The sequence below is a fragment of the Somniosus microcephalus genome, chromosome 12 (genome assembly GCF_052327205.1).
Source record: "Somniosus microcephalus isolate GS21.2 chromosome 12, FLI_Smic_1.0, whole genome shotgun sequence".
Lineage (NCBI taxonomy): Eukaryota > Metazoa > Chordata > Chondrichthyes > Squaliformes > Somniosidae > Somniosus > Somniosus microcephalus.
In genome coordinates, this window is record NC_140998.1 from 186,115,487 (window position 1) to 186,142,697 (window position 27,211).

The window sequence follows — 27,211 nt, forward strand, 5'->3', positions numbered from 1 at the left end:
TGGAGTGGCTGTCTTTCAACGGGCAATGGATGGCCTGGTTAAGCAGGAAAACCTAAGGGACACTTTTCCCAATCTTGATAACATTACCATTGCAGGTCACGATCAACAGGAACATGACTCCAACCTCCAAAAATTTCGGGATGCCCTCCATCGCTGTAATTTGACCCTGAATGAATCCAAATCTGTTGAGTCGCAACCGACCATCAACATCCTTGGCTACTGCGTAGGCAATGGTATCATTAAGCCAGACCCAGAAAGACTTCGCCCGCTCCAAGAGCTCCCGTCACCTAAGAATCCGGCTTCTTTACGTCGGGCTCTCGGTCTGTTTGCATACTACGCTAAATGGATTCCTCATTTTTCGGACAAAATCCAACCCTTGCTGCATGCTAGATCATTTCCACTGGGAACAGCGGCTGTTGCAGCCTTTAACCTTCTCAAAAAACAGTTGGAGAAAGCGGCTCTTCACTCCATTGATGAGAATCTCCCTTTCGTGGTTGAATGTGATGCCTCGGAGGTGGCGATCTCGGCTACTCTGAATCAGGAAGGTCGTCCTGTAGCATTTATGTCCAGGACCTTACAAGGTGCCGAGCTACATTATCCTCCGGTTGAGAAAGAAGCCACAGCCATCATAGAGGCAGTACGGAAGTGGAACCATTTTCTAGCTCGCCAGCACTTTACATTGATCACGGACCAACGATCAGTCGCCTTCATGCTCGATAATCGCAAACGAACCAAAATTAAGAATAATAAAATACAACTTTGGAGGATGGAACTGGCCTCTTTTGGTTATACCATTCTCTATCGGCCTGGCAAGGAGAATGTGGCCCCGGACACCCTCACACGGGCATTCTGCTCCACTATGTCATCCTCCACTCTCATGGATGTCCACAATGGTTTGTGTCATCCTGGCGTTACGCGCATGCTACATTTCGTACGATCACGGAATCTCCCTTTTTCCACTGGAGATGTAAAGAAAATATGCTCAGAATGCCGGCTTTGTGCGGAATTAAAACCTCAGTTCTTCCGCCCCTCAGCTGGTATACTCATACATGCAACCCAACCGATGCAACGACTTAGCATCAATTTTAAGGGCCCAGTGCCCTCTTCAACTCGGAACACATATTTGCTCACCATGATCGACGAATATTCACGTTTTCCGTTTGCCTTCCCCTGCTCCAATATGCTGGCGTCCACAGTAATCTGCTGCCTTGAGCAGGTATTTTCTCTCTGTGGCATGCCGGCTTATATTCACTCAGATCGGGGTCCATCCTTTATGTCAAGGGAACTCAAGGACTACCTCTCAGAACGGGGAATTGCTACAAGCAAAACAACACCATACCATCCCATCGGAAATGGGCAGGTAGAGAGGTATAACGGTATCATCTGGAATTCCGTACGTCTCGCTTTAAGATCTCGGGGCCTACCAGACCAGCAATGGGAAACAGTGCTTCCGGATGCATTGCACTCTATACGGTCCCTGCTTTCTACAGCCACAAATACTACACCTCATGAGCGGTTCTTTGGATTCCAGCGTCGCTCATCTCATGGGACATCACTCCCGTCATGGCTAACTACTCCTGGACCTGTATTACTCCAAAGATACGTTCGGATGTCTAAAAATGACCCTCTTGTAGACGAGGTCGAACTAACCGATGCCAACCCCACCTATGCAAACATACGATATTCCGACGGCTGAGAATCTACCGTATCATTACGGGATCTGGCTCCCTGCCCACCAGGACCTAGTGGGACATCGGGTGATGGCATTTCACCAGGAAACTCTTGGGACCTATCGGGTACCCCTCTCCAGGATCCTGATCGGACACCAACTAGCTTGGTGCCGGTAGAACCCCGTGCTCAAGGTTGCGACCCTCCCAGTACCGCGCATGAAAGTACTGATCCGCCACAGACCAGCTCTGCACCTCCCTCTGAACAGAGGCAGTCCGACTTTGAACCTATTGGGGCTCGTACTCGAAGCCATGATCTCCCCGACCCTTCACAGGGCAATCCAGGCCACACAGACTCTGACCAATGGCCAACCGCATGTAAGCGGACCAGCGACCCTCTACGACGGGAATCCAAATGGGTGCGACTCTTCCTTGTTCGGCGGCTGCGGACCAAAAGGTAGACCACAGCCTCCTAATCCTGCAGGAGGGAAGAATGTGATAAAAATAATAACTTCCGGGAAGTTATGTCATCACTTCCTGTGAACTGTGAACTGTGAACTATGAACTGTGTACATACCTCACTTCCTGTCATATGTCACTTCCTGTTGGACTGGTATAAATACTGGTCTGTTCAGTATTGTAAGAGGCTTCTACCAGAGGCATGGTAAAGACCTCTCTTGTATATAGTGTGTTTATAAGTTACTTAAAGCTTACTTTAAAGTTACTTGATGGTAAGTCTCCTTTTTCTTACATCAGGTCCCTTACAGGCTGAGACAAGAGAAATTATAATGGGGAATAAGGAAATGGCTGAGAAATTAAACAAATACTTTGTGTCTGTCTTCACAGAAGAAGATGCAAAAAACTTCCTGGAAATAGTAGAGAACCAAGGGTCTAGCGAGAATGAGGAACTGAAAGAAATTCGTATTAGTAAAAAACTAGTACTGGAGAAATTAATGGGACTGAAAACCAAATAGTCCCTTGGACCTGATGGCCTACATCCTAGGGTTTTGAAAGAAGTGGCAATAGAGATAGTGGATGCATTGGTTGTCATTTTCCAAAATTCCATAGATTGCAGAATGGTTCCCGTGGATTGGAAGGTAGCAAGTGTAACCCCAATATTTAAGAAAGGAGGGAGAGGGAAGACAGGGAAATAATTAGCCTGGCATCAGTAGTGGAGAAAATGCTAGAATCTACTATTAAGGATGAAGTAACAGGGCACTTAGAAAATAATAATAGGATTGGGCAGAGTCAACATGGATTTATGAAAGGGAAATCGTGTTTGACAAATCTCTTGGAGTTTTTTGATGTTGTAACTAGCAGAATAGATTATTCTGAATGACAGGATCAATCTTCATTTAGAAAGACATGGATTAATCAAGGATAGTCAGCCCAGATTTGTTAAGGAATGGTCGTGTCTGACAAACTTGATTGAATTTTTTGAGAAAGTAACAAGGAGGGTAGATGAGGGTAGCGCATTTGATGTAGTGTATATGGACTTTAGCAAGGCCTTTGATCAGGTCCCATGTGGCAGACTGGTCACGAAGTTAAAAGTCCCTGGGATCCAGGGCAAAGTGTCAAGTTGGATTCAAAACTGGCTCGGAGGCAGGAAGCAGAGGGTAATGTTTGATAGGTATTTTTGTGACTGGAAGACTGTTTCCAGTGGGGTTCCGCAGGGCTCAGTACTAGGTCCCTTGCTTTTTGTGATATATATCAATGATCTAGACTTGAATATAGGGGGTATGATTAAGAAGTTTGCAGATGATACTAAAACCGGCTGTATGGTTGATACTGAAGAAGGAAGCTGTAGACTGCAGAAAGATATCAATAAATTGGTCAGGTGGGCAGAACAGTGGCAAGTGGAATTCAATCCGGAGAACTGTGAGGTAATGCATTTGGGGAGGGCTAACATGGAAAGGGAATACACATTAAATGTTAGGACACTGAGTAGTGTAGAGGAACAAAGGGACCTTGGAGTGCTTGTCCACAGATCACTGAAGGTAGCAGGCCAGGTAGATAAGGTGGTTAAGAAGGCATACGGAATGTTTGCCTTTCTTAGCCGTGGCATAGAATACAGGAGCAGGGGGGTTATACTTCAACTGTATAAAACACTAGTTAGGCCTCAGCTAAAGTACTGCGTGCAGTTCTGGTCACCACATTACAGGAAAGATGTGATTGCACTAGAGAGGGTACAGAGGATATTGCCAGGAGTAGAGAAACTTAGCTATGAGGAAAGACTCGATAGGCTGGGTTTGTTTTCCTTGGATCAGAGGATGCTGAGGGGAGACCTTATTGAAGTGTATAAAATTATGAGGGGCATAGATAAAGTGGGTAGAAAGGATTATTTCCCTTAGCAGTGGGGTCAAAAACCAGGGGGCACAGATTTAAAGTAATTGGTGGAAGGTTTAGAGGGGATTTGAGGGGAAATTTCTTCACCTAGAGGGTTGTGAGTGTCTGGAACTCACTGCCTGAAAGGGTGGTAGAGCAGAAACCCTAACCACATTTAAAAAGTACTTGGATGTACACTTGGGATGCTGTAACCTGCAGGGCTACGGACCAAGAGCTGGGAAGTGGGATTAGGCTGGATAGTTCTTTGTTGGCCAGCACGGACACGATTGGACGAAATGGCCTCCTTCTGTGCTATAACTTTCTATGATTCTATGATAAGGGGATACCAGTGGATCTGGTGTTTTTGAATTTTCAGAAGGCATTCGATAAGGCGCCATGCAAGAATTTATTGAACAAAATTCGGGCTCATGGGATTGGGGGTAATATACTAGCATGGATTGAGGATTGGTTAATGGACAGAAAACAGAGAGTAGGAATAAACGCGTCATTTTCGGGTTGGCAGGCTATAACTAGTGCGGTACCACAAGGATCAGTGCTTGGGCCTCAGCTATTCACAATCTATATCAATGATTTGGATGAGGGGACCAAATGTAATATATCAAAGTTTGCTGATGATACAAAGCTGGGTGGGAATGTAAGTTGTGAGGAGCATGCAAGGAGGCTTCAAGAGGATATAGACAGGCTAGGTGAGTGGGCAAGAACATGGCAAATGGAATATAATGTGGAGAATGGAGTATAATGTGGAGAAAGGTGAAGTTATCCACTATGGTAGGAAAAATAGAAAAGCTGAATATTTTTTAATTGATGAGAGATTGGGAAATGTTGGTGTTCAGAGGGCGTCCTTGTACGTGAATGACTGAAAGTTAATGTGGTGTATGTACCTTTAAGAGGAACCATGTTTTTTGAAGCCCCTGTGTACTGTAGTACCGGTAGTGACCACTCGGGTATATAAGCCTGTATAGCGTCTTGTATAGTTAGTTCACCTCCAGACTTTGTTCAGTAAACACTTGTTAAATCAACTCCTGCTTTCCGTGTCTCCATTAATGTTAAGTATGTGTATTGTATTGAACAATTAACACAAAGACTTAAACGTATAACTCAAACAGGTCTTTACTGGTTGGAGGTAGGGACTATACGTAGGTCTTTACTTCATGCCCACAGGCGGGAACTGAGGGGAGATCAGTACCCACAGTACTATTTATACCCCTATGGCCAGGAGTGGTACTGCGTATCACTACGCCCTACAAGTAGTGCAGTCCTGTCCATAGGTTCAAAGTAGCACACATATTACATACACAACAATTAACACACGGATACAACAGTGGCGACGAGTTAGAAACGAACTTACCTGCAATTCGGCAGCACCTCAAGGAGATCGATTCCTCAGACGAAGGTCGAAGAAAAAAAAAAAACTGTGGTTTCACCAGCTAAACAGGCTGGTGGCAGGTAGTGCACTGATCCTTCCTGGGCGGCGGGCTGGGGCTCGATCGGGTAGCTCTGCAGCGGGGCCGGGCAGCGAGTCGGAAGGCAGAAGCAAACAGAGACAGAGGGTGGAGCACTCAGGAGACGGTCGGCGCTGCAAAGCAGGTCGGCGTTCGGACCAAGCAGAGGGAGGGGAAAGTCCCAGAGAGTCCGATGGGAATGATTCTCCAAGTGACGGAGAAACTGTTTAAAATATATGTGTAAATAAAAACCGCAGAGAACAGCGTTGGCAGCAGCGGCAGCGGCGGGAAAGCGCGGGAGGCGCCATCTTGACTCGGCAGGGAAGAATGGAAAGCGCGGGAGGCGCCATTTTTGATTTTCAGGATGATTAAGACTGGCAATATTACTGCTTTCGATAGTGATATAGAGGGTTGGACCACATATGTGGAAAGAGTGGAGGTATATTGCAAGCCGAATGAAGTAGTGGATGATAAAAAGGCATCGGTACTTCTAAATCTGATGGGCGCAAGGACATATGGGCTGTTACAAAACTTGATCACTCCAGCCAAACCGATAGACTAGAATTTTAAGGAGATTGTTGATACCCTACAGGAGCACTTAAACCCAACACCGCTGCTGATAGCGGAACGATTCAAATTCTTCAGGAGGAATCAGCACAAGAATGAAAGTAACGCTGATTACCTCACCGAACTACGAAAGCTGTCAAAGCACTGCCAATTCGGGGCAGGACTGGCAGATTCTCTACGAGACAAATTCGTCTGCGGTCTCCTAAGCGAAGGAACACAGAAAAGACTACTTTCTGAGAAAGATTTGACACTGGAAAAGGCTTTCAGTATCCCTGTATCATACAAAGCAGCAGCAAGAGGAGCTGCAGAGATACAGCAAAAGCCACAGGACTTCGGCACCCATGAAATGACATGGGGTTTCGAGAGATGTTATCGCTGCGGCAGATCCACCCATGACCAGAGGGACTGCTGGTTCAAGGACAAAGCATGCAGGCAATGCGGAAAGATGGGACACATTGCACGTGTATGCCGATCTGGAAAAAAATCCGCTGACAGTAAAAAGGTCAATAAGGAAAAGTACAGAAAGGTACAAATGATGACGGACAGTAGCTCCGAAGACCAGAAGAGCGATAGTGACTCCGGAAACAAGAGACTGAGCTGTCTCAAATTACATAATGTAGTTGCCAAAGAAGATTACCAGACCATTTGGGTTACCCTCAAAATAGCGGGGTCCCCAGTTAAAATGGAGCTAGATACAGGATCAGCTCTGACCATCATAAGTCGACGGGATTACGAGCGGCTATTTCCGCATATACCTTTGAAAGACACATCCATTATCTTGAAGACATATACGGGGCAGAAAGTATACCCCAGAGGGAAAATAAGGGTGCCTGTTGTATACAACGGCAAGGAAATACAGAAGTTGTATTTATACGTTCTGCAAGATGGTGGTCCACCGTTGTTGGGACGTGAATGGATCAGAAAGATACGTTTAGACTGGCACTCCATTCAGGCACTGACGGTGACCAGTAAGAAAAAAAATGATGATGACGTCATACCTGGACGATTAAAAGAAATCTTGGCTAACGCCAAAGAAGTGTTTCAACAGGAACTAGGAACCCTGAAAGGCGCCACCGCCTCAATAAAAGTGGAAGATGCGGCAATTCCCAAATTTTTTAAGGCGAGGCCGGTGCCATACGCAATTCGTCCAGCAGTCGAGGCAGAGCTGGAGAATTTGGAAAAAGCAGGCGTCTTATCCAAGGTAGATTGGAACGAGTGGGCAACACCCATCGTCCCAGTCATGAAGAAAACGTTGAATAATGATAAATCTGAAGAACAGAGAAAAATTCGCATCTGTGGGGATTTCAAGGTGACTGTAAACTCGGTTCTTCATACAGTACAGTATCCTCTTCCGAGGATAGAAGATATTTTCACCTCACTATCCAGAGGGAAACATTTCACCAAAATTGACTTGGCACAGGCATATCTACAGATGGAGGTTGAGGAGGCCTCTAAAAAGTATCTCACGATAAACACACACAAAGGCCTGTACCAGTACAATCGGCTGGTTTTCGGAGTAGCATCAGCTCCAGCTATCTGGCAAAGAGCTATGGAGCAAGTCCTGCAAGGGATTCCGGGGACTCAATGCTACCTAGACGACAACCTTGTAACAGGAGAAAATGACAACGAGCACCTTGCCAATTTGGAGCAGGTGCTCACGAGGCTGAGAGAACGGGGCCTATGAGCAAATCGCCCTAAGTGTGAATTTTTCCAGAAACAAATATCATATTGTGGCCATGTTGAGATACCGCGGCAAACGTGGGAGTCGAGACAGAGCTATTGAAAACACAGCTTCTTTATTCTGACCACATGGCAAACAGGAACTAGAAAAGCCCGCGCATCCACTTAAATACTCCCCAGACAGGAAGTGCTCCCGGCAGCCTGTCCCTGCGGGAAACAAGTTGCTGGAGGAAAGGGCCCCCGGCTGGGGGCTTCTGCTTAGACTGTCTGTGCCGCCGTGAGCGGATTATGTCCAGTGGTGGCGTGTCGCCACAGAGCTCCCCCCAGAATCCGCTTAGGAGGAGTGGACGAGTCGTGACGGTGGTCTAATGGTTCTGCCGCAGCAGCTCTGAGTGGTCGCCGGTCTGGTTGGTTGGGTCGGGCGGTTCGCCGCCGGCTGTGCTGGCTTGCCGGGGGGACGGCCTCTGGCTGGAGGCTGGGCCACGGGGACCTGTTCCCCTGGTTCTGTGTGTGCTGGTTTGAGCCGGTCGATGGAGACTGTCTCGACCCTGTCGCCGAGTCGCAGCTTGAATACCTTGCCCCGGTTTGTAGTACCTCGTACGGACCGTCGTACGGGGGTCGCAGGGGCCCGCGGTGCGCGTCGTGTCGCACGAAGACGAAGCGCGCCTGCTGTAAATTTGGCGGGACGTGAGGTGCGAGTTCGCCGTGTCAGTTGACCGGAAGTGGGGCGAACTGCTGAGCGGAAGAGAAAGAGTCGAGCCGCTGCTGTTCGGCCGACCAAGGCTTGGTAGGCTCCGGAAGGAATTCGCCTGGGACGCGCAGCGGTTGTCCGTAGACTAACTCCGCTGCCGAGGACTGGAGGTCTTCCTTGACCGCGGTGCGTAGGCCGAGTAGCACCCACGGTAGGCGGTCAGTCCAGGTACTGTCCTGCAGGCTGGCACGGAGTGAGGCCTTGAGTGACCTGTGGAAGCGTTCACAAAGTCCGTTGGCCTGCGGGTGGTACGCCGTGGTGCGGTGGAGCGTCACCCCGAGGTTGCGTGCTGTGGCCGTCCAGAGTTCGGAGGTGAACTGGGCGCCTCTGTCGGAGGTTATGTCGGCTGGTACGCCGAACCTCGCAACCCAGGTGTTAACGAACGCCCTGGCGATGTCGGCTGTGGTGGTGGAGGTCAGCGGCACTGCCTCAGGCCAGCGTGTGTAGCGGTCGACCATCGTGAGGAGATAAGTTTGGCCTTGCGATGGCGGCAGGGGACCGATGATGTCGACGTGTATGTGGTCGAAGCGGCGGCTGGGTACCTCGAAGTCTCCCAGGGGTGCTTTGGTGTGCAGCTGTACCTTAGCCCGTTGGCAGGCGAGGCAGGAGGTGGCCCAAGTCCGAACATCTCTGCTAAGGCCACGCCAGACGAAGCGCTTGGAGAGGAGTTTGATGGATGCGCGGGAACCCGGGTGAGAGAGCCCGTGGAGCGCGTCGAAGACGCGGCGGCGTCAGGTCTCAGGGACGACCGGCCTGGGTTGGCCGAGTGAGACGTCGCACGTGACTGCCGTGGCTTCGGGCCCGTGCGCGACCTTGGCTAGGCGTAGCCCTGGCAGGCTGGTAGCTGCCGAGAGGAGGTCTGGGTCCGTGAGCTGGGCCGCTGCTAGTTGTGCGTAGTCGACCGCGAGGTGATTCGCACAGACGGCGGGACGGGAAAGGCAGTCGGCGACCACGTTGTCTCTACCGGAGACGTGCTGAATGTCCGTAGTAAACTCGGAGACGGCCGCGAGCTGGCGTTGCTGCCTCGCGGACCAGGGTTTGGTGTGCTTGGCCATCGCGTATGTGAGTGGCTTGTGGTCCACATACGCGGTGAAGGGGCGGCCTTCCAGGAGGAACCTGAAATGGCGGACCAACAGGTGGAGTGCGAGAAGCTCGCGGTCGAAAGTGGAGTATTTGACCTCCGGGGGGCGCAGTTGGCGGCTGTAGAAGGCAAGTGGCTGCCACGCGCCATTGACCCACTGCTCGAACACGGCCCCGACCGCGTGGTCGGAGGCGTCGGTAGTGAGCACGACCCGGGCATCGGCCCTCGGGTGCGCGAGCAGAGTGGCATCGGCGAGCACGTTTTTGGTGGCGTCGAAGGCGGCTGCCGTGTCAGTGGTCCAGGCTACGTCCATCTTGCCGGATTTTCCTCGGAGGGAGTCGTATAGGGGCTCCATAAGGGCTGCGGCTCTGGGGATGAACCTGTTGTAGATGTTCACCATCCTGAAGAACTCCTGGAGGCCCTTGATGGTTGTGGGGCGGGGGAATTGCTGGAAGGCCTGCACCTTGTTGGGCAGGGGGACGGCCCCGGCAGGGGTGATGTGGTGACCGAGAAAATCGATCTCGGTTAGGCCGAATTGGCACTTCGCCGGGCTGAGGATGAGCCCGTGTTGGGCTAGGCGCCCGAACAGGATGCGAAGGTGTTCGAGGTGTTCCTGTTTGGAGGAGCTGGCCACGAGAATGTCGTCTAGATAGACGAATAGGAAGTTCAGGTCCCGGAGGACTGAGTCCATAAGGCGCTGGAAAGCCTGTGCTGCATTCTTGAGGCCGAAGGGCATCCTCAGGAACTCGAACAGGCCGAATGGGGTGATGACGGCCGTTTTGGGGATGTCCGCGGGGTGTACGGGGACTTGGTGGTAACCGCGCACCAGGTCGACTTTGGAAAAGACGGTTCGTCCGGCCAATCGGGCCGAGAAGTCCTGGATGTGTGTCACCGGGTACCGATCGGGGGTGGTGGCGTCGCTGAGGCGGCGGTAGTCCCCGCAAGGGCGCCAGCCTCCGCCGGGCTTGGGGGCGATGTGGAGGGGCGAGGCCCAAGGGCTGCTGGAGCGGCGGATGATGCCGAGTTGTTCCATGTTGGTAAACTCGGCCCGCGCGATTTCCAGCTTGGCCGGGTTGAGTCTGCGGGCGTGGGCAGAAACTGGGGGGCCGGTGGTGGGGATATAGTGTTCCACACCGTGCTTGGCGGCTTTGGCCGAAAAGGTCGGGTTAGTGAGGGCGGGAAACTCAGCTAGGAGTGCCGAGTAGTCGTCCGTGGCTCTGGCGAGGCAGTAGGTCGTCGGGCCGGCCGAACGGGCCGGGGTAAAGGCGCCGGGGATGGGGGCCATAGTGTTGATGTCGACGAGGCGGTGCCTCGGAATGTCGACAAGGAGGCCGTGGGCGCGTAGGAAGTCGGCGCCGATGAGTGGGCAGAGGACCTTGGCTGTCAGGAACTCCCAGCGGTAGCGGCGTCCCGCGAGGTCGAGCGTGACCATGCGGGTGCCATATGTGCGGATTTCAGAGCCGTTGGCTGCAGCCAGTGTGATACCCCGTGTGCCGCGTTGGATCTCGAGGGCGGAGGCGGGGGTGATGCTGTGCTGGGCCCCTGTGTCGCACAGAAATCGGCGGTTGGTTCTGTCGTCAGTGACGTACAGTAGGGGCTCCTTCTGCCCCGCGGCCATCGCGGGGGCCGGTGCGGGGGGGGGTTTGAAGGAACACGGTGGCATGCAGCGTTGAGCCCTAGCGCCAAAACGGGTGTGGTAGTAGCAGTGACCCGGAGTGGTAGGGCGGTCGGGCCTAGCGGCCCGGGAAGACCGCGTGGTCGTTGCCGTGAGGTTGGGCGCGACGTCGCGAGCGGCCTGTGCAGAGAGCAGCCGGTCGGCCTTTTCGGCTATCTCATTCAGGTCCGTGGAGTCAGACTCCACAAAGAGTGGGCGGATGCTGGCGGGGAGCTGCCGAATGAAAAGCGTGCGAAAAAGGGCGCCGGGATTTTTGTCGTCTGAGAGGGACAGCATGTGGGAAAGCAGGTCTGATGGTGAAGCGTCACCAAGGCCGGGGAGGTCCAGGAGTTGGCAGTGGCGCTGGTAAGAGGACGTTTGAAATTTTTTAAGTAGCGCAGCCTTCAGATGTTCGTACTTGCCATCCGTTGGTGGATTCTGCAGCGCTGCCCAAACCTTGGGGACTGTAGCGTAGGTGAGCAAGGCGACGAGGTAGTCGTACTTCGTGGCGTCGACTGTAATGCCTTTCAGCCGGAATCTGGACTCAGCTTGAACGAACCAGGCTTCGGCGAGGTTCTCCCAAAAGTCAGGTAATTTAACCGTGACTACGTTTGTATCCGCCATGCTAGCTTAGGATTCGTCCTGAGCGTCGGGGTCACCAGTGTTGAGATACCGCGGCAAACATGGGAGTCGAGACAGAGCTATTGAAAACACAGCTTCTTTATTCTGACCACATGGCAAACAGGAACTAGAAAAGCCCGCGCATCCACTTAAATACTTCCCAGACAGGAAGTGCTCCCGGCAGCCTGTCCCTGCGGGAAACAAGTTGCTGGAGGAAAGGGCCCCCGGCTGGGGGCTTCTGCTTAGACTGTCTGTGCCGCCGTGAGCGGATTATGTCCAGTGGTGGCGTGTCGCCACAGCCATGTCATTAACGAAGAAGGGTTGCATAAATCAGCTGAAAAAATTGAAGCGATCGTAAAAGCCCCAGCGCCTGAAAATGTCTCACAATTAAGGTCATTCCTAGGATTAATAAATTACTATCATAAATTTTTACCGAACTTGTCAACGGTTCTGCACCCTCTTAACGCACTGCTACAAACGGGAGTAATTTGGAAATGGAGCGAAGACTGTAAACGTGCCTTCCATAAATGCAAAGGCTTGATCATGTCCAAGGAAGTGTTGGCTCATTACAACCCATCACTGTCAATCAGACTGGCGTGCGATGCATCCCCTTACGGCGTGGGAGCGGTATTATCGCATAAATTCCCTGATGGCTCGGAGCGGCCGATAGCTTTTGCGTCACGCTCATTGAACTCAGCTGAGCGTAACTATGCCCAGATCGACAGGGAGGCACTCAGCCTGGTGTGGGGAGTGAAGAAATTCAACCATTACCTACACGGTCAAAAATTTACCTTATTGACTGACCATCAACCCCTCGTCTCCATATTCAACCCTAAAAAGGGCGTTCCCATTATGACAGCGCAAAGGCTGCAGAAGTGGTCCCTTTTCCTAGGGGCACACCAATATGACATAGAATACAAAGGAACAAAACAGCATGGGAATGCTGACGGTTTATCGCGCCTACCGTTTCCAATGGTAGAAGAGGCACCTACAGTGGACCCAGTGGAGATGTTCCACTCGACCATAGTGGAATGTCTACCAGTGACAAATTCTACCATTGAAAAGGAAACGAGAAATTACCCGACTCTCTCACGAGTCTACGATTTAACGGTGAAGGGATGGCCAGCACATGGCGAACCATTGTTGCCAGCATTCTCGCAAAGAAGAGAACAGCTGTCAGTGTGCCGAGGAACCTTGATGTGTGGATCCAGAGTGGTGATTCCACCCAAACTCCAGGATAAAGTGCTAAAGGAGCTTCACGAGTGGCATCTGGGTGGAGTGAAAATGAAGAACTTAGCCAGAGCGTTTGTGTGGTGGCCAGGTATCGATGGAGACATCGAAGAAATGACCAAGAGCTGTCTAGTATGCCAGAAGGTCCAAAACGCCCCACCACAAGCCCCTCTACATCCATGGGAGTGGCCCTCATCTCCCTGGCAAAGGGTACATATCGACTTTGCTGGTCCATTTATGGACTCAATGTTCTTAATCGCGGTTGATGCACACTCCAAGTGGCCGGAGGTAATAAAGATGTCCTCCACCACCACGGAAAAAACCATCACAGTATTAAGGACCATATTCACCAGGAATGTGCTGCCTGAACAGACCTGTTCTGATAATGGAGCGCAATTTGTATCCGAAGAATTCAGGAAGTTCTTAAAAAACAATGGGGTTAAGCACTACACGTCCGCCCCATACCATCCCGCCACCAATGGATTGGCTGAAAGGTTTGTCCAGACCTTCAAGAAGGCCATAAAGGCCATGGGTAATGAAGACATAAATCTACAACATAAGGTAGATAACTTCTTGTTTGCGTACAGGAATGCAACACATGTGGTTACAAACCAAACCCCCGCCATGATGTTTTTCAATAGAAGACTAAGATGCCGGCTGGATTTGATCAAGCCAAACATCAGAAGGGACGTAGAGAACCGGCAATTTCAAGGCATGAATGAAAGGCCAACTAGAACCTTCCAGATAGGTCAACAAGTTTTGGCCCGGGACTACCGTACCGAGAAATGGCAGCCTGGAACTATTTGCACACGACTAGGACCGCTGATGTATACCGTGGACATTGGAGAAAGCATAATAAGGCGCCATGCTGACCAGATCATAGAGTCATCCGAAAAGGGACAACCTACACCACAACTCTATATGCCTAATGATGAAGCAGAGATACCCATAGTATCTACCTCCGATCCGGTGATACTGGAACCAGATGAACCCGACACTGGCATTCAAGCCGAATCGACCTTGCCAAAAGAACCTACTACACCACCGAAACCTACTACACCACCGAGGCATTATCCGGACCGAGTCAGGAAGCCTCCAGAGAGACTGAATTTGTAATTGATTAACTTCAGCAAATGTGTAGATTATTGTTCTTGTAAAAATGTTAATTAATGATTACTTAAAATGTTATGTACTATTTATCTAAAAGGGGAGGAATTGTGGTGTATGTACCTTTAAGAGGAACGATGTTTTTTTGAAGCCCCTGTGTACTGTAGTACTGGTAGTGACCACTCGGGTATATAAGCCTGTATAGTGTCTTGTATAGTTAGTTCACCTCCAGACTTTGTTCAGTAAACACTTGTTAAATCAACTCCTGCTTTCCGTGTCTCCATAACACACGGATACAACAGTCAACATGCAGGTACAGCATGCAATTAGGAAAGCAAATGGTATGTTGGCCTTTATTACAAGAGGATTCGAGTATAAGGGTAAAGACATCTTACTGCAATTATATAGGGCCCTGGTGAGACCACACCTGGAGTATTGTGTACATTTTTGGTTCTCCTTACTTAAAGAAGGATATACTTGCCATAGAGGGAGTGCAACGAAGGTTCACCAGACTGATTCCTGGGCTGGGGGGATTGTCCAATGAGGAGTGATTGAGTAGGCTAAACCAATATTCTCTAGAGTTTAGAAGAATGAGAGGTGATCGCATTGAAACATACAATATTCTTGCAGGGCTTGACAGGGTAGATGCAGGGAGGATGTTTCCCCTGGCTGGGGAGTCTCGAACCAGGGGTCACAGGCTCAGAAGAAGGGGTCGGCCATTTAGGACTGAGTTGAGGAGAAATTTATTCACACAGAGGGTGGTGAATCTTTGGAATTCTCTAACCCAGAGAGCTGTGGAGCCTCAGTCGTTGAATATATTCAGGACAGAGATTGACAGCATTTTGAATATTAAGGGAATCAAGGGATATGGAGATAGTGTGAGAAAGTGGTGATGAGGTAGAAGATCAGCCATGATCTTATTGAATGGCGGAACATGCTCGAAGGGCCAAATGGCCGACTCCTGCTCCTATTTTTTTATGTTCTAATGTTGTTCTGAAACGTGATAGTCAGTTTAGGAACATACAAACATAGGGATAGGAGGAGGCCCATTAGCCCCTCCAGCCTGTTCTGCCATTCAATGAGATCATGGCTGATCTGTGACCTAACTCCATATACCCGCCTTTGCCTACAGCAGAGTCCCACAAAGGGAAATGAGATAAATGTCCAGATAGGTGACGTTAGTTGAGGGATAAATATTGGCCGGGACACTGGGAAATCAAATTTTCCTCTTCTTCGAACAGTGGCTTTTGAACCTTTACGTCCAGCTGGGAGGGCAGATGGGGCCTTGGTTTAACGTATCATCAAAAGATGGCCCCTCCAAGTCGCACACCATCCTGACTTGGAAATATATCACCATTCCTTCATTGTCGCTGGGTCAAAATCTGAGAGCTCCCTCCCTAACAGCACCATGGGAGCACCTTCACAACACAGACTGCAGCAGTTCAAGAAGGTGGCTCACCACCACCTTCTCAAGGGGCAACTAGGGATGGGCAATAAATGCTGGACTTGCCAGCGATGCTCACATCCCGAGAATATACTTTAAAAAAATCATTCATATTTCAAGGGCACATCGGGCTTTGCAGTAACACACACCCCATATGGGAATCAAACATTATTTGCTATAAATATTTATATGATATCACTAGCAAACAGTTCTATTGAAATAATCAGGCTGAAAGAGTGACCCATTTAATAAAAAGTCTCACCTTCAGTAACGAGAGCACAAATTATGAAAATGTCAGCGAACAACTTCATGTTTGCTTTGACCTTTGGTGTTCTTCCTGCAGACCAGTGACACAAACCTCTTCTCCTCACAGCTCTGCAGACTGTGTCTATCAGTCGGTAAATATATACGTGAGAATGTTCACCAACTCCAGCATCCAGAATCCCTACTACCTTGTGTCCTTGCCAAGTTGGTTAAGGGTAATCATTAACAAACTCCCTTCAAATCTGATAGCAATAAATTGCTACTGAACTGATTACCTCACTCACCCAGAGCATGGGCTGGTTATTGTACAAGAGATTAATGTCACACTGGTGCAATGGGACACTTATCTTGGGAGATTGGGGTCACTGGGTGGGACCCAGCTCATTCCTGACCTGGGACGGCCTGAAGGGACAGTGTGTGTAAAACAAAGAGTTCACCAGCATTGTGGCCTGTGCTCTTCCCCACTTTAAGGGTCTTCATGCCCCTGATGTGCCTCAATAACTTCAAGACTCGAAGTTAGCAGAATAAAACAAGGCTTTTATTAGCAAAGAAAAGATGCCGGTGTCTGCACCTAGCTTCACCTAGCGTGCTGCTGTTCTACTGCAAGACAAGCCTGGACTTGTCTTAAGTAGGGCCAGGTATGGGTGGAGCGACACACAAAGGGGGCGGCGCCCTATACACAATACAAGGTACAAACGCCGGGGCAGGCAATACAATATATACAGTTAACTACAGAGTCTGATGAATGGCATATTTCATCACAGCCCCAACCTGGAAGGGTCTGTTCCGACCGTCTAACTCTTTCTATTCCTGTCTTGAGATTGTGGGTAATTCTAAAATTCTCATCCTTGTGTTTAAATTGCTCCATGGCCTCGCCCCTCCACATGTCTGTTACCTCAATTCAGGTACTGGATGAGTGAATAATCTGATCACGCAGAGTCTGGGCAGAAATGGGCTGTCCACATTGCAGCCACCCTTCCTCTCCCTGTTCCTCCACTGCCTCCACTTCTTGTTTCACTTCCTCCTCCTTCTCTTACAACTCCTCCACTTCCTCTTCTCACTACTCTTCCTCCTCCTCCACTTCCACCTCCTTCTCCACTTCCTCCTCCTCCACTTCCTCCTCCTCCTCTTACTACTCCTCCACTTCCTCTTCTCACTACTCTTCCTCCTCCTCCACTTCCACCTCCTTCTCCACTTCCTCCTCCTCCACTTTCTCCTCCTCCTCCAGGGATTGGGGACGGATACAGCGCTGTATCTGATACAGAGAATGGGATCTGATACAAGGAATGGAATCTGATACAGGGAATGGGATCTGATACAAGGAATGGAATCTGATACAGGGAATGGGAGCTGATACAAGGAATGGAATCTGATACAGGGAATGGGAGCTGATACAAGGAATGTGGTCCTGGCTCAGTGAAATCTCAGAAGTGCCGTGGAGTGGATTGGTGCCCGATCGAGATTATTTTTCCAAGTTTCCACCTGTTTAGCTGCAGGCTCCTAAGTGGAATAAAACAGTATCAGCCTTGGCTCAGTGGGTAGCACTGTCGCCTCAGAACCAGACCGTTGTGGGTTCGCAATCCCGCTCCAGAGACTTGAGTCCATAATCCAGGCCGATAATCCAAGTGCCAGTACAGAGGGAGTGCTGCACTGTCAGAGGGGCCGTGTTGAAGGAGCGCTGCACTGTCAGAGGGGCCGCCTTTTGGATGAGACATTAAACCGAAGTCTCGTCTGCTCTCTCAGGTGGACGTAATAGATCCCATGGCACTATATTGAAGAAGAGCGGGGGAGTACTCCCGGGTGTCTTGGTCCAATATTTATCCCTCAATCAACATCATTAAAACAGATTGCTGTTTGTGTGATTGTTTTCTCTTTCTCTTTGTCTTTCTCTCTCTCTCTTTCTCTCGCTTTTTCTCTCTCTTACTTTCTTTCTCTCTGTCTCTCTTTCTTTCTTCATTCATTCTTTCTTTCTTCCTTTTCCTTTCTTTCTTCACCAGTCACTATTCCCATTCCTAACCCCTATCTGTTCGAGCTCGCTGCTAAGTGACTGTGGTTGGGAAATGGATCGAGACATTGACCATTGATGGCCAAGAAGCCAATCACCCCTTTCTATCCAGGGCAAGACACAAAGAATGGGTTAACTGGCCAAGGTCCGACAAGTAGCAGGACATCCCATAGAGAAGATCAGACATTGGTCACCGTCACAGGCATGTGTCACACACAGTATCGCTGGCAATAATCAACAGTCCAATATTTCAAATTAAACCAAGACACATTGATTCAGTGCTGAGAATTTACAAGTGAATCTGTACATTGAGATTTATTAATGCTGTTGTAAGGAATGAAATCTTGTGAGTCGGGAGGATGAGCTGCTCGGGTCAGATAGTGGAGGTGGAATCTGCTGCTTTGGGGGATGTGTTTGTATAATATCGCCATTCACAGCAATGTTCTGACTACCAGAACCGCCAGGAGGGAAAGAGAAATCCCACTACCTGTGAGAAATAAATACATTAATTCTTATTTGATAGCAGCGACTACAAATAAATCTCTCTATAAGTGTAAAACAGAAAAACAACACGAATTGCAACATAACAACTACAACTTGCATTTATATAACGCCTTTAATGTAGAAAACGACCCAAGCAGCTTCTGAAAGGAGGAGAGAGAGGTAGTGAGGCGGAAAGGTTCAGGGAGGGAATTCCAGAGCTTGGGGCCCAGGCAGCTGAAGATAAGGCCGCCAATGGTAGAGCGATGGAAATCAGGGGATGCACAAGAAACCGGAATTAGAGGAGTGCAGAGATCTCGGAGGGTTGTAGGGCTAGAGCAGGTTACAGGGATGGGGAGGGGTGAGGCCATGGAACCCATTGGGTTTTAGGAGCTTGTCGAAGACCTTACAACCATTTAAGAATCTATTGGATTGTGGCGGTACCACCGGTTGTACCTTACATAAAGACACATAATTCCCTTTAACTTACCTTACTGTATGTTTAACTTACCTTTTGGGGCCGTAGCCCTTTTAACTTACCTGTTGGGGCCATTGCCCCTTTAAGACGTGCCCTAGCGCGCTGACGTCACGTCACGTACGACGTGACGTGCGTGCGGCGGCTGCCGGCCCGACTCGGCCTTCCAGGACGGCTGCCGGCACAGCCCGGCCTAGCGTCTTCGACTGCAACGGCCAGACCGGGTAAGCGTGCTGATGCCGCGACACGAGTCACGTGACTGCCCCAAGCACGGGCAAACGTGACGACGCACATCACGTGACACCCTAAGCGCGGGAAACACGAACAACGTGATGACGTCACAATACAAACGCGATGACGTCATCACGCTCCCCACAGGACTGCGAACTCAGTCCTCGTGGAGTCTCCGCTGGGACAAGACCTATACCACGGTGCTCCTACAGTCAGCCATCTTACCTGCCATCTTACCTGATGTAATTAGTCTGTTCCTGTAAATAAGCAACTTGTTAATAGTTCGTCGAAGTCAAACTCTCTTATTTAGTCGCGATCTACATGAACCACTACATTGGTGACCCAACGACGTGAGTACGGGAGCTCATCAATTCCAGCACTACAATTGGTGAACCCGTATCTGTGAACGATTTTCACGGTAGCAACGCGTGCCTGAACCTCGTCTTCCCACAAGACGACCAATGCACAACCGACGAACAACCACGGAACAGCAACTGCCTAACACCAGTTCCTACGCTGGCGACCCCGTCTTTGCGAACGTCTTCACAATGGAAGCGCAGCTTGGAGGTGAGCCCGTTTTTCACGAACGATTTCACAGAGGTCGAGCACGACCAATGGCAACCGTCGACCACCAACGCTACAATTGGTGGGTTTGTGAACGTCTTTCACAAACGAAGCACACTGTGGAAGCATCAGCCGTTTCGCTGTCGCTACCACCATTCAAGGAGCTGCAACCGCCCTCGTGCTTTATACCGGTAGAAGCCACATTCGACGAGAATATCGATGCGGCGCCAACCACGCACTTGCTCACGGTCCCCGTACTCCTCTTTCCTACCACCACACGGATCGTCCGCCTCTACGTCCACAGCGACAGCAAGTATAAATCTCTCCAAGCGCGGGGTACAGCATGTTCGGGCCCACAAAATCGGAGCGCGCCCTGCGGGGATACCACGTGGACTCACCCCCGCGAAACACGAGGACCCACTCCTCGCGCACGAGGACCCATCCCTCGCGAACCACAAGGACGCATCCCTCATGAAAAACGACGATTCCTTCTCCGCCGACAACGCACCAGCCCTTCAGCCTGCTGGTTGTGTTACCTACTACACGATCCAGCGTGAACAAAAGGCGTGCCGCCCTCCCGGCTGTTTTCTCCTAAATCTACAACTGTTACAAGTGTTGCCGCTCTCCAGGCAGAGTTAACCCCTCCTGAAAGCAACAACAACCTGGACCGTTGCCGCCCTTTCTCCAGTTTTCCCTTTAACAAACGCAAACGTCTACTGAAGCTGCACACATCGAGGACGGGTCCAACGGGCATCCTGCGGCCGCGATCAGCCACGTGAAAGTTGCTAGCCTCACCGATCACAGGTTAACGCAGTAACTCTTCACCCTCCGTTGTGTTAACATTGTAACACTATGGCACACACCATTCTGCGTGTTCCAGCCGCCTGAAGGTTTCGCTCACCTGTCGGCGAGTTCACTCACCTCGCCTGTCAAGTCCTTCTGGAACGTTCGTTTGGCGTTCCTGCAGAGTTCGTTATAACAAGGACTTGTTCCAACATCAACAGAGTCATCGCCCGCGTCCGCCCAACCTGCCCGTCACTCTGACAAGGCCTGCTGTTTCGCACGTCTCCGCGGTCCTTCGCCTGACGGATACACTTTATTCGCCACGACGCGCGTACGGATCCCCTCACGAGCAGCATCTTCGGAACTCGCTCGCCAAGCCGAGACAGCACGACCGCCAAGACCACCAGAGTCAGACCATCTCATCCTTGGACTTTCGTTAAAGCGAATTCTGGGGGGGGCCCATGTGGCGGTACCACCGGTTGTACCTTACATAAAGGCACATAATTCCCTTTAACATACCTTACTGTATGTTTAACTTACCTTTTGGGGCCATTGCCCTTTTAACTTACCTGTTGGGGCCATTGCCCCTTTAAGAACATAAGAACATAAGAACATAAGAAATAGGAGCAGGAGTAGGCCAATCGGCCCCTCGAGCCTGCTCCGCCATTCAATAAGATCATGGCTGATCTGATCCTAACCGCCAATCCACTATCACAGAACCATCTCCTGAATCTAACAGAATTAGACACATGAAATAGGAGCAGGATCAGGCTACACGGCCCCTGGGCCCGCTCTGCTACCCACAGGGCCATGACCGATCTGAACCTAGACTCATGTCCAAATTCCTGCCCGCTCCCCGTAACCCTTAATTCCCTTTACTTCTAGGAAACTGTCTATTTCTGTTTTAAATTTATGTAATGATGTAGCTTCTACAGCTTTTTGGGGCAGCATATTCCATGGACCTACCACCCTCTGAGTGAAGTAGTTCCTCCTCATCTCAGTTTTGAAAGAGCAGCCCCTTATTCTAAGACTATGCCCCCTAGTTCTAGTTTCACCCATCATCGGGAACATCTTCCCTGCATCCACCCGAACCAACCCCTTCACAATCTTAGATGTTTCAATAAGATCGCCTCTCATTCTTCTGAACTCCAATGAGTAGAGTCCCAATCTACTCAACCTCTCCTCATATGTCCATCCCCTCATCCCCGGGATTAACCGAGTGAACCTTCTTTGTACTGACTCGAGAGCAAGTATGTCCTTTCTTAAGTGTGGACAAAACTGTACGCAGTATTCCAGGTGCGGTCTCACCAATACCTTGTACAACTGAAGCAATACCTCCCTATTTTTATATTCTATCCCCCTAGCAATGAAAGCCAACATTCCATTGGCCTTCTTAATCACTTGCTGCACCTGCATACTAACCTTTTGAGTTTCGTGCACCAGGACCCCCAGATCCCTTTGTACTTCAGTACTTTCCAGTTTCTTGCCATTAAGATAATAACTTGCTCTACGATTTTTCCTGCCAAAGTGCATAACCTCACACTTTCCAGTATTGTATTCCATCTGCCAAATCTCTGCCCACTTACTTAGCCTGTCTATGTCCCCTTGAAAGTTTTTTATGTCCTCCTCACTCACTACTTTCCCCCCCATCTTAGTATCATCTGCAAACTTTGATATGTTACACTCGGTCCCCTCCTCCAAATCGTTAATATAGATTGTAAAGAGTTGGGGACCCAGCACTGACCCCTGCGGAACACCACTAGTTACTGATTGCCAGTCTGAGAATGAACCATTTATCCCAACTCTCTGCCTTCTGTTAGATAGCCAATCCTCTATCCATGCCAGAATATTACCCCCAATCCCGTGATTTTTTATCTTAAGCAATAATCTTTTGTGTGGCACCTTGTCAAATCCCTTTTGGAAGTCTAAATACACTCCGTCCACTAGTTCCCCTTTATCTACCCTATACGTTACTTCCTCAAAGAACTCCAGCAAATTTGTCAAACATGACTTCCCCTTCATAAAACCATGCTGACTTTGTCCTATTAAATTATGATTATCCAAATGTCCTGTTACTGTCTCCTTAATAATGGACTCCAAAATTTTACCTACCACAGATGTTAGGCTAACCGGTCTATAGTTTCCAGCCTTCTGTCTACTGCCCTTTTTAAATAAGGGTGTTACATTAGCAGTTTTCCAGTCTGCCGGGACCATTGCCGAGTCCAGGGAGTTTTGGAAAATTATTACCAATGCATCCACAATCCCTACCGCCACTTCCCTCAAGACCCTAGGATGTAAGCCATCAGGTCCAGGTGATTTATCCGCCTTGAGTCCCATTATTTTACCGAGTACCACTTCCGTAGTGATTTTGATCGTGTTTAGCTCCTCCCCCCCTTTAGCCCCCTCTTTGTCCAGTGTTGGGATATTCTTAGTGTCTTCTACTGTAAAGACTGATGTAAAATATTCATTCAGTGTTTTTGCCATCTCCATATTTCCCACCATTAATTTCCCGGTCTCATCCTCTAAGGGACCAACATTTACTTTAGCCACCCTTTTTCTTTTTATATAACTATATAAACTCTTACTGTCTGTTTTTATATTATTTGCTAATTTACTTTCATAATCTATCTTCCCTTTCTTAATCAATCTTTTTGTTATTTTTTGCTGTCTTTTAAAGTTTTCCCAATCCCCTATCCTCCCACTAGATTTGGCTACCTTATATGCCCTTGTTTTTAGTCGAATACTATCCTTAATTTCTTTACTTAGCCACGGATGGCTGTCTTTTCTTTTACACCCCTTTCTTCTCAGTGGAATATATATTTTTTGGAAGTTGTAAAATAACTCCTTAAATGTACACCACTGATCGTGTATCGTCTTACCCTTTAATCTATTTTCCCAATCCACTCTACTCAATTCCACTCTCATACCTTCATAGTCTCCTTTATTCAAGCTTAGCACGCTTGTTTGAGATCCAACCTTCTCGCACTAGTGCGCTGATGTCACGTCACGTAACGTACGACGTGATGTGCGTGCGGCGGCTGCTGGCCCGACTCGGCCTTCCAGGACGGCCGCCGGCACAGCCCAGCCTAGCGTCTTCGACCGCAACGGCCAGACCGGGTAAGCGCGCCGACGCCGCGAAGCGAGTCACGTGACCGCCCCAAGCGCGGGCAAACGTGACCACGTGCATCACGTGACACCCTACGTGCGGGAAATGTGAACAACATGAAGACGTCACAAAACAAATGCGATGACGTCATCACGCTCCCCATAGGACTGCGAGCTCAGTCCTTGTGGAGTCCCTGCTGGGCAAGACCTACACCACGGTGCTCCTACAGTCAGCCATCTTACCTGCCACCTCAACTGATGTAATTAGTCTGTTCCTGTAAATAAACAACTTGTTAATAGTTCCTCGAAGTCAAACTCTCTTATTTAGTGGCGATCTACACGAACCGCTACAGGATCCCTCTAACGGAGGTGGGCGGGGTTAGGGTGTTTCTGCAAGGGTGCCCTAGATTGGATCCAATAGCCTCTCTCATCCGTATTTCTGGAGGAACCGGATGAGGGGGCGGAGCCTCGGAAAATGATTCCATTCTTCTTACACACACAGAAGCTCAAATTCGCAGTTGGGAAACCATCCAACCCAGTGCCCACATTGGGGGTTAATTTCTGAATCCAGTGCCCACATTGGGGGTTTATTTCTGAATCCAGTGCCCACATGGGGGTTTATTTCTGAATCCAGTGCCCACATGGGGGTTTATTTCTCAATCCAGTTCCCACATTGGGGGTTTATTTCTCAATCCAGTGCCCACATTGGGTTTATATTTATGAATCCAGTGCCCACATTGGGGGTTTATTTCTCAATCCAGTGCCCACATTGGGGTTATATTTATGAATCCAGTGCCCACATTGGGGGTTTATTTCTCAATCCAGTGCCCACATTGGGGTTTTATTTCTGAATCTAGTGCCCACATTGGGGGTTTATTTCTCAATCCAGTGCACACATTGGGTGTTTATTTCTGAATCCAGTGCCCATACTGGGGTTTTATTTCTGAATCCAGTGCCCACATGGGGGTTTATTTCTGAATCCAGTGCCCACATGGGGGTTTATTTCTCAATCCAGTTCCCACATTGGGGGTTTATTTCTCAATCCAGTGCCCACATTGGGGTTATATTTATGAATCCAGTGCCCACATTGGGGGTTTATTTCTCAATCCAGTGCCCACATTGGGGTTATATTTATGAATCCAGTGCCCACACTGGGGGTTTATTTCTCAATCCAGTGCCCACATTGGGTGTTTATTTCTGAATCCAGTGCCCACATTGGGGGTTTATTTCTGAATCCAGTGCTCACATTGGGGGTTTATTTTTGAATCCAGTGCCCACATTGGGGGTTTATTTCTCAATCCAGTGCCCACATTGTGTGGTTATTTCTGAATCCAGTGCCCACATTGGGGGTTTATTTCTGAATCCAGTGCTCACATTGGGGGTTTATTTCTAAATCCATTGAGGGTTTATTTCTGAAACCAGTGCCCACACTGGGGGTTCATTTCTCAATCCAGTGCCCACATTGGGGGTTTATTTCTGAATCCAGTGCTCACATTGGGGATTATTTCTCAATCCAGTGCCCACATTGGGTGTTTATTTCTGAATCCAGTGCCCATATTGGGGGTTTATTTCTGAATCCAGTGCCCACATGGGGGGTTTATTTCTGAATCCAGTGCCCACATGGGGGTTTATTTCTCAATCCAGTTCCCACATTGGGGGTTTATTTCTCAATCCAGTGCCCACATTGGGGTTATATTTATGAATCCAGTGCCCACATTGGGGGTTTATTTCTCAATCTAGTGCCCACATTGGGGTTATATTTATGAATCCAGTGCCCACACTGGGGGTTTATTTCTCAATCCAGCGCCCACATTGGGTGTTTATTTCTGAATCCAGTGCCCACATTGGGGGTTTATTTCTGAATCCAGTGCTCACATTGGGGGTTTATTTTTGAATCCAGTGCCCACATTGGGGGTTTATTTCTCAATCCAGTGCCCACATTGTGTGGTTATTTCTGAATCCAGTGCCCACATTGGGGGTTTATTTCTGAATCCAGTGCTCACATTGGGGGTTTATTTCTAAATCCATTGAGGATTTATTTCTGAAACCAGTGCCCACACTGGGGGTTTATTTCTCAATCCAGTTCCCACATTGGAGGTTTATTTCTGAATCCAGTGCTCACATTGGGGGTTTATTTCTCAATCCAGTGCCCACATTGGGTGTTTATTTCTGAATCCAGTGCCCACATGGGGGTTTATTTCTCAATCCAGTGCCCACATTGGGGTTTTATTTCTCCATCCAGTGCCCACATTGGGTGTTTATTTCTCAATCGAGTGCCCACACTGGGGGTTTATTTCTCAATCCAGTGCCCACATTGGGTGTTTATTTCTGAATCCAGTGCCCACATGGGGGTTTATTTCTCAATCCAGTGCCCACATTGGGGCTGTATTTTTTCAATCCAGTGCCCACATTGGGGTTTTATTTTTCAATCCAGTGCCCACATTGCGGGTTTATTTCTGTATCCAGTGCCCACATTGGGGTTTATTTCTCAATCCAGTGCCCACACTGGGGGTGTATTTCTCAATCCAGTGCCCACATTGTGGATTTATTTCTCAATCCAGTGCCCACATTGGTGTTTTATTTCTCAATCCAGTGCCCACATTGGGGGTGTATTTCTCAATCCAGTGCCCACAATTGGGGATTCATTTCTCAATCCAGTGCCCACATTGGGGTTTATTCTGAATCCAGTGCCCACATAGAGGGTTTATTTCTCAATCCAGTGCCCACATTGGGGGTTTATTTCTGAATCCAGTGCCCACAATGGGGGTGTATTTCTCAAACCAGTGCCCACATAGAGGGTTTATTTATCAATCCAGTGCCCACAAGGTGGGATTATTTCTCAATCCAGTGCCCACATTGGGGGTTTATATCTCAATCCAGTGCCCACATTGGGGGTTTATTTCTCAATCCAGTGCCCACATTGGGGGTTTATTTCTCAATCCAGTGTCCAAATTGGGGGTTTATTTCTGAATCCAGTGCCCAAATTGGGGGTTTATTTCTCAATCCAGTGCCCACATTGGGGGTTTATTTCTCAATCCAGTGCCCACATTGGGGGTTTATTTCTTAATGCAGTGCCCACATTGGGTGTTTATTTCTGAATCCAGTGCCCAAATTTGGAGTTTATTTCTCAATCCAGTGCCCACATTGGGGATTTATTTCTTAATCCAGTGCCCACATTGGGTGTTTATTTCTGAATCCAGTGCCCAAATTTGGGGTTTATTTTTCAATCCAGTGCCCACATTGTGGGCTTATTTCTCAATCCAGTGCCACCTTGGGTGTTTATTTCTCAATCCAGTGCCCACATTGGGTGTTTATTTCTGAATCCAGTGCCCAAATTGGGGGTTTATTTCTGAATCCAGTGCCCACATTGGGTGATTATATTTCAATCCAGTGCCCACATTGGGGGTTTATCTCCAATCCAGTGCCCACATTGGGGTTTATTTCTGAATCCAGTGCCGACATTGGGGATTTATTCCTCAACCCGTGCCCACATAGGGGGTATATTTCTGAATCCAGTGCCCACAAAGAGGGTTAATTTCTCAATCCAGTGCCCACATTGGGGTTTTATTTCTCAATCCATTGCCCACATTGGGGGTTTATTTCTTAATCCAGTGCCCATTTTGGGGTGTTTATTTCTGAATTCAGTGCCCAATTTGGGGGTTTATTTCTGAATCCAGTGCCCAAATTGGGGGTTTATTTCTTAATCCAGTGCCC

The 27,211-nt window shown here is 49.0% G+C and overlaps 1 protein-coding gene and 1 pseudogene across 5 annotated transcripts in view; one reads left to right on the forward strand and one right to left on the reverse strand.

Annotated features, from left to right (window-relative positions):
* The window catches only part of LOC147109759 (uncharacterized), a 1,788,622-nt pseudogene that overhangs the window by 1,031,063 nt on the left and 730,348 nt on the right, over positions 1 to 27,211 (forward strand).
* Positions 1 to 27,211, reverse strand: part of LOC147109761 (uncharacterized) — a 137,427-nt gene that overhangs the window by 87,203 nt on the left and 23,013 nt on the right. For 4 of the 5 annotated variants that reach the window (XM_086003878.1, XM_086003877.1, XM_086003876.1 and 1 more), the window contains one exon: positions 15,853 to 18,346. The exons of the other annotated variant lie outside the window; for it this stretch is intronic. In XM_086003878.1, the coding sequence (XP_085860004.1) occupies positions 15,853 to 15,901 (49 nt within the window). In that variant the 5' untranslated portion in view covers positions 15,902 to 18,346. The remainder of the gene's footprint in view (positions 1 to 15,852; positions 18,347 to 27,211) is intronic. 5 annotated transcript variants of the gene reach the window in all.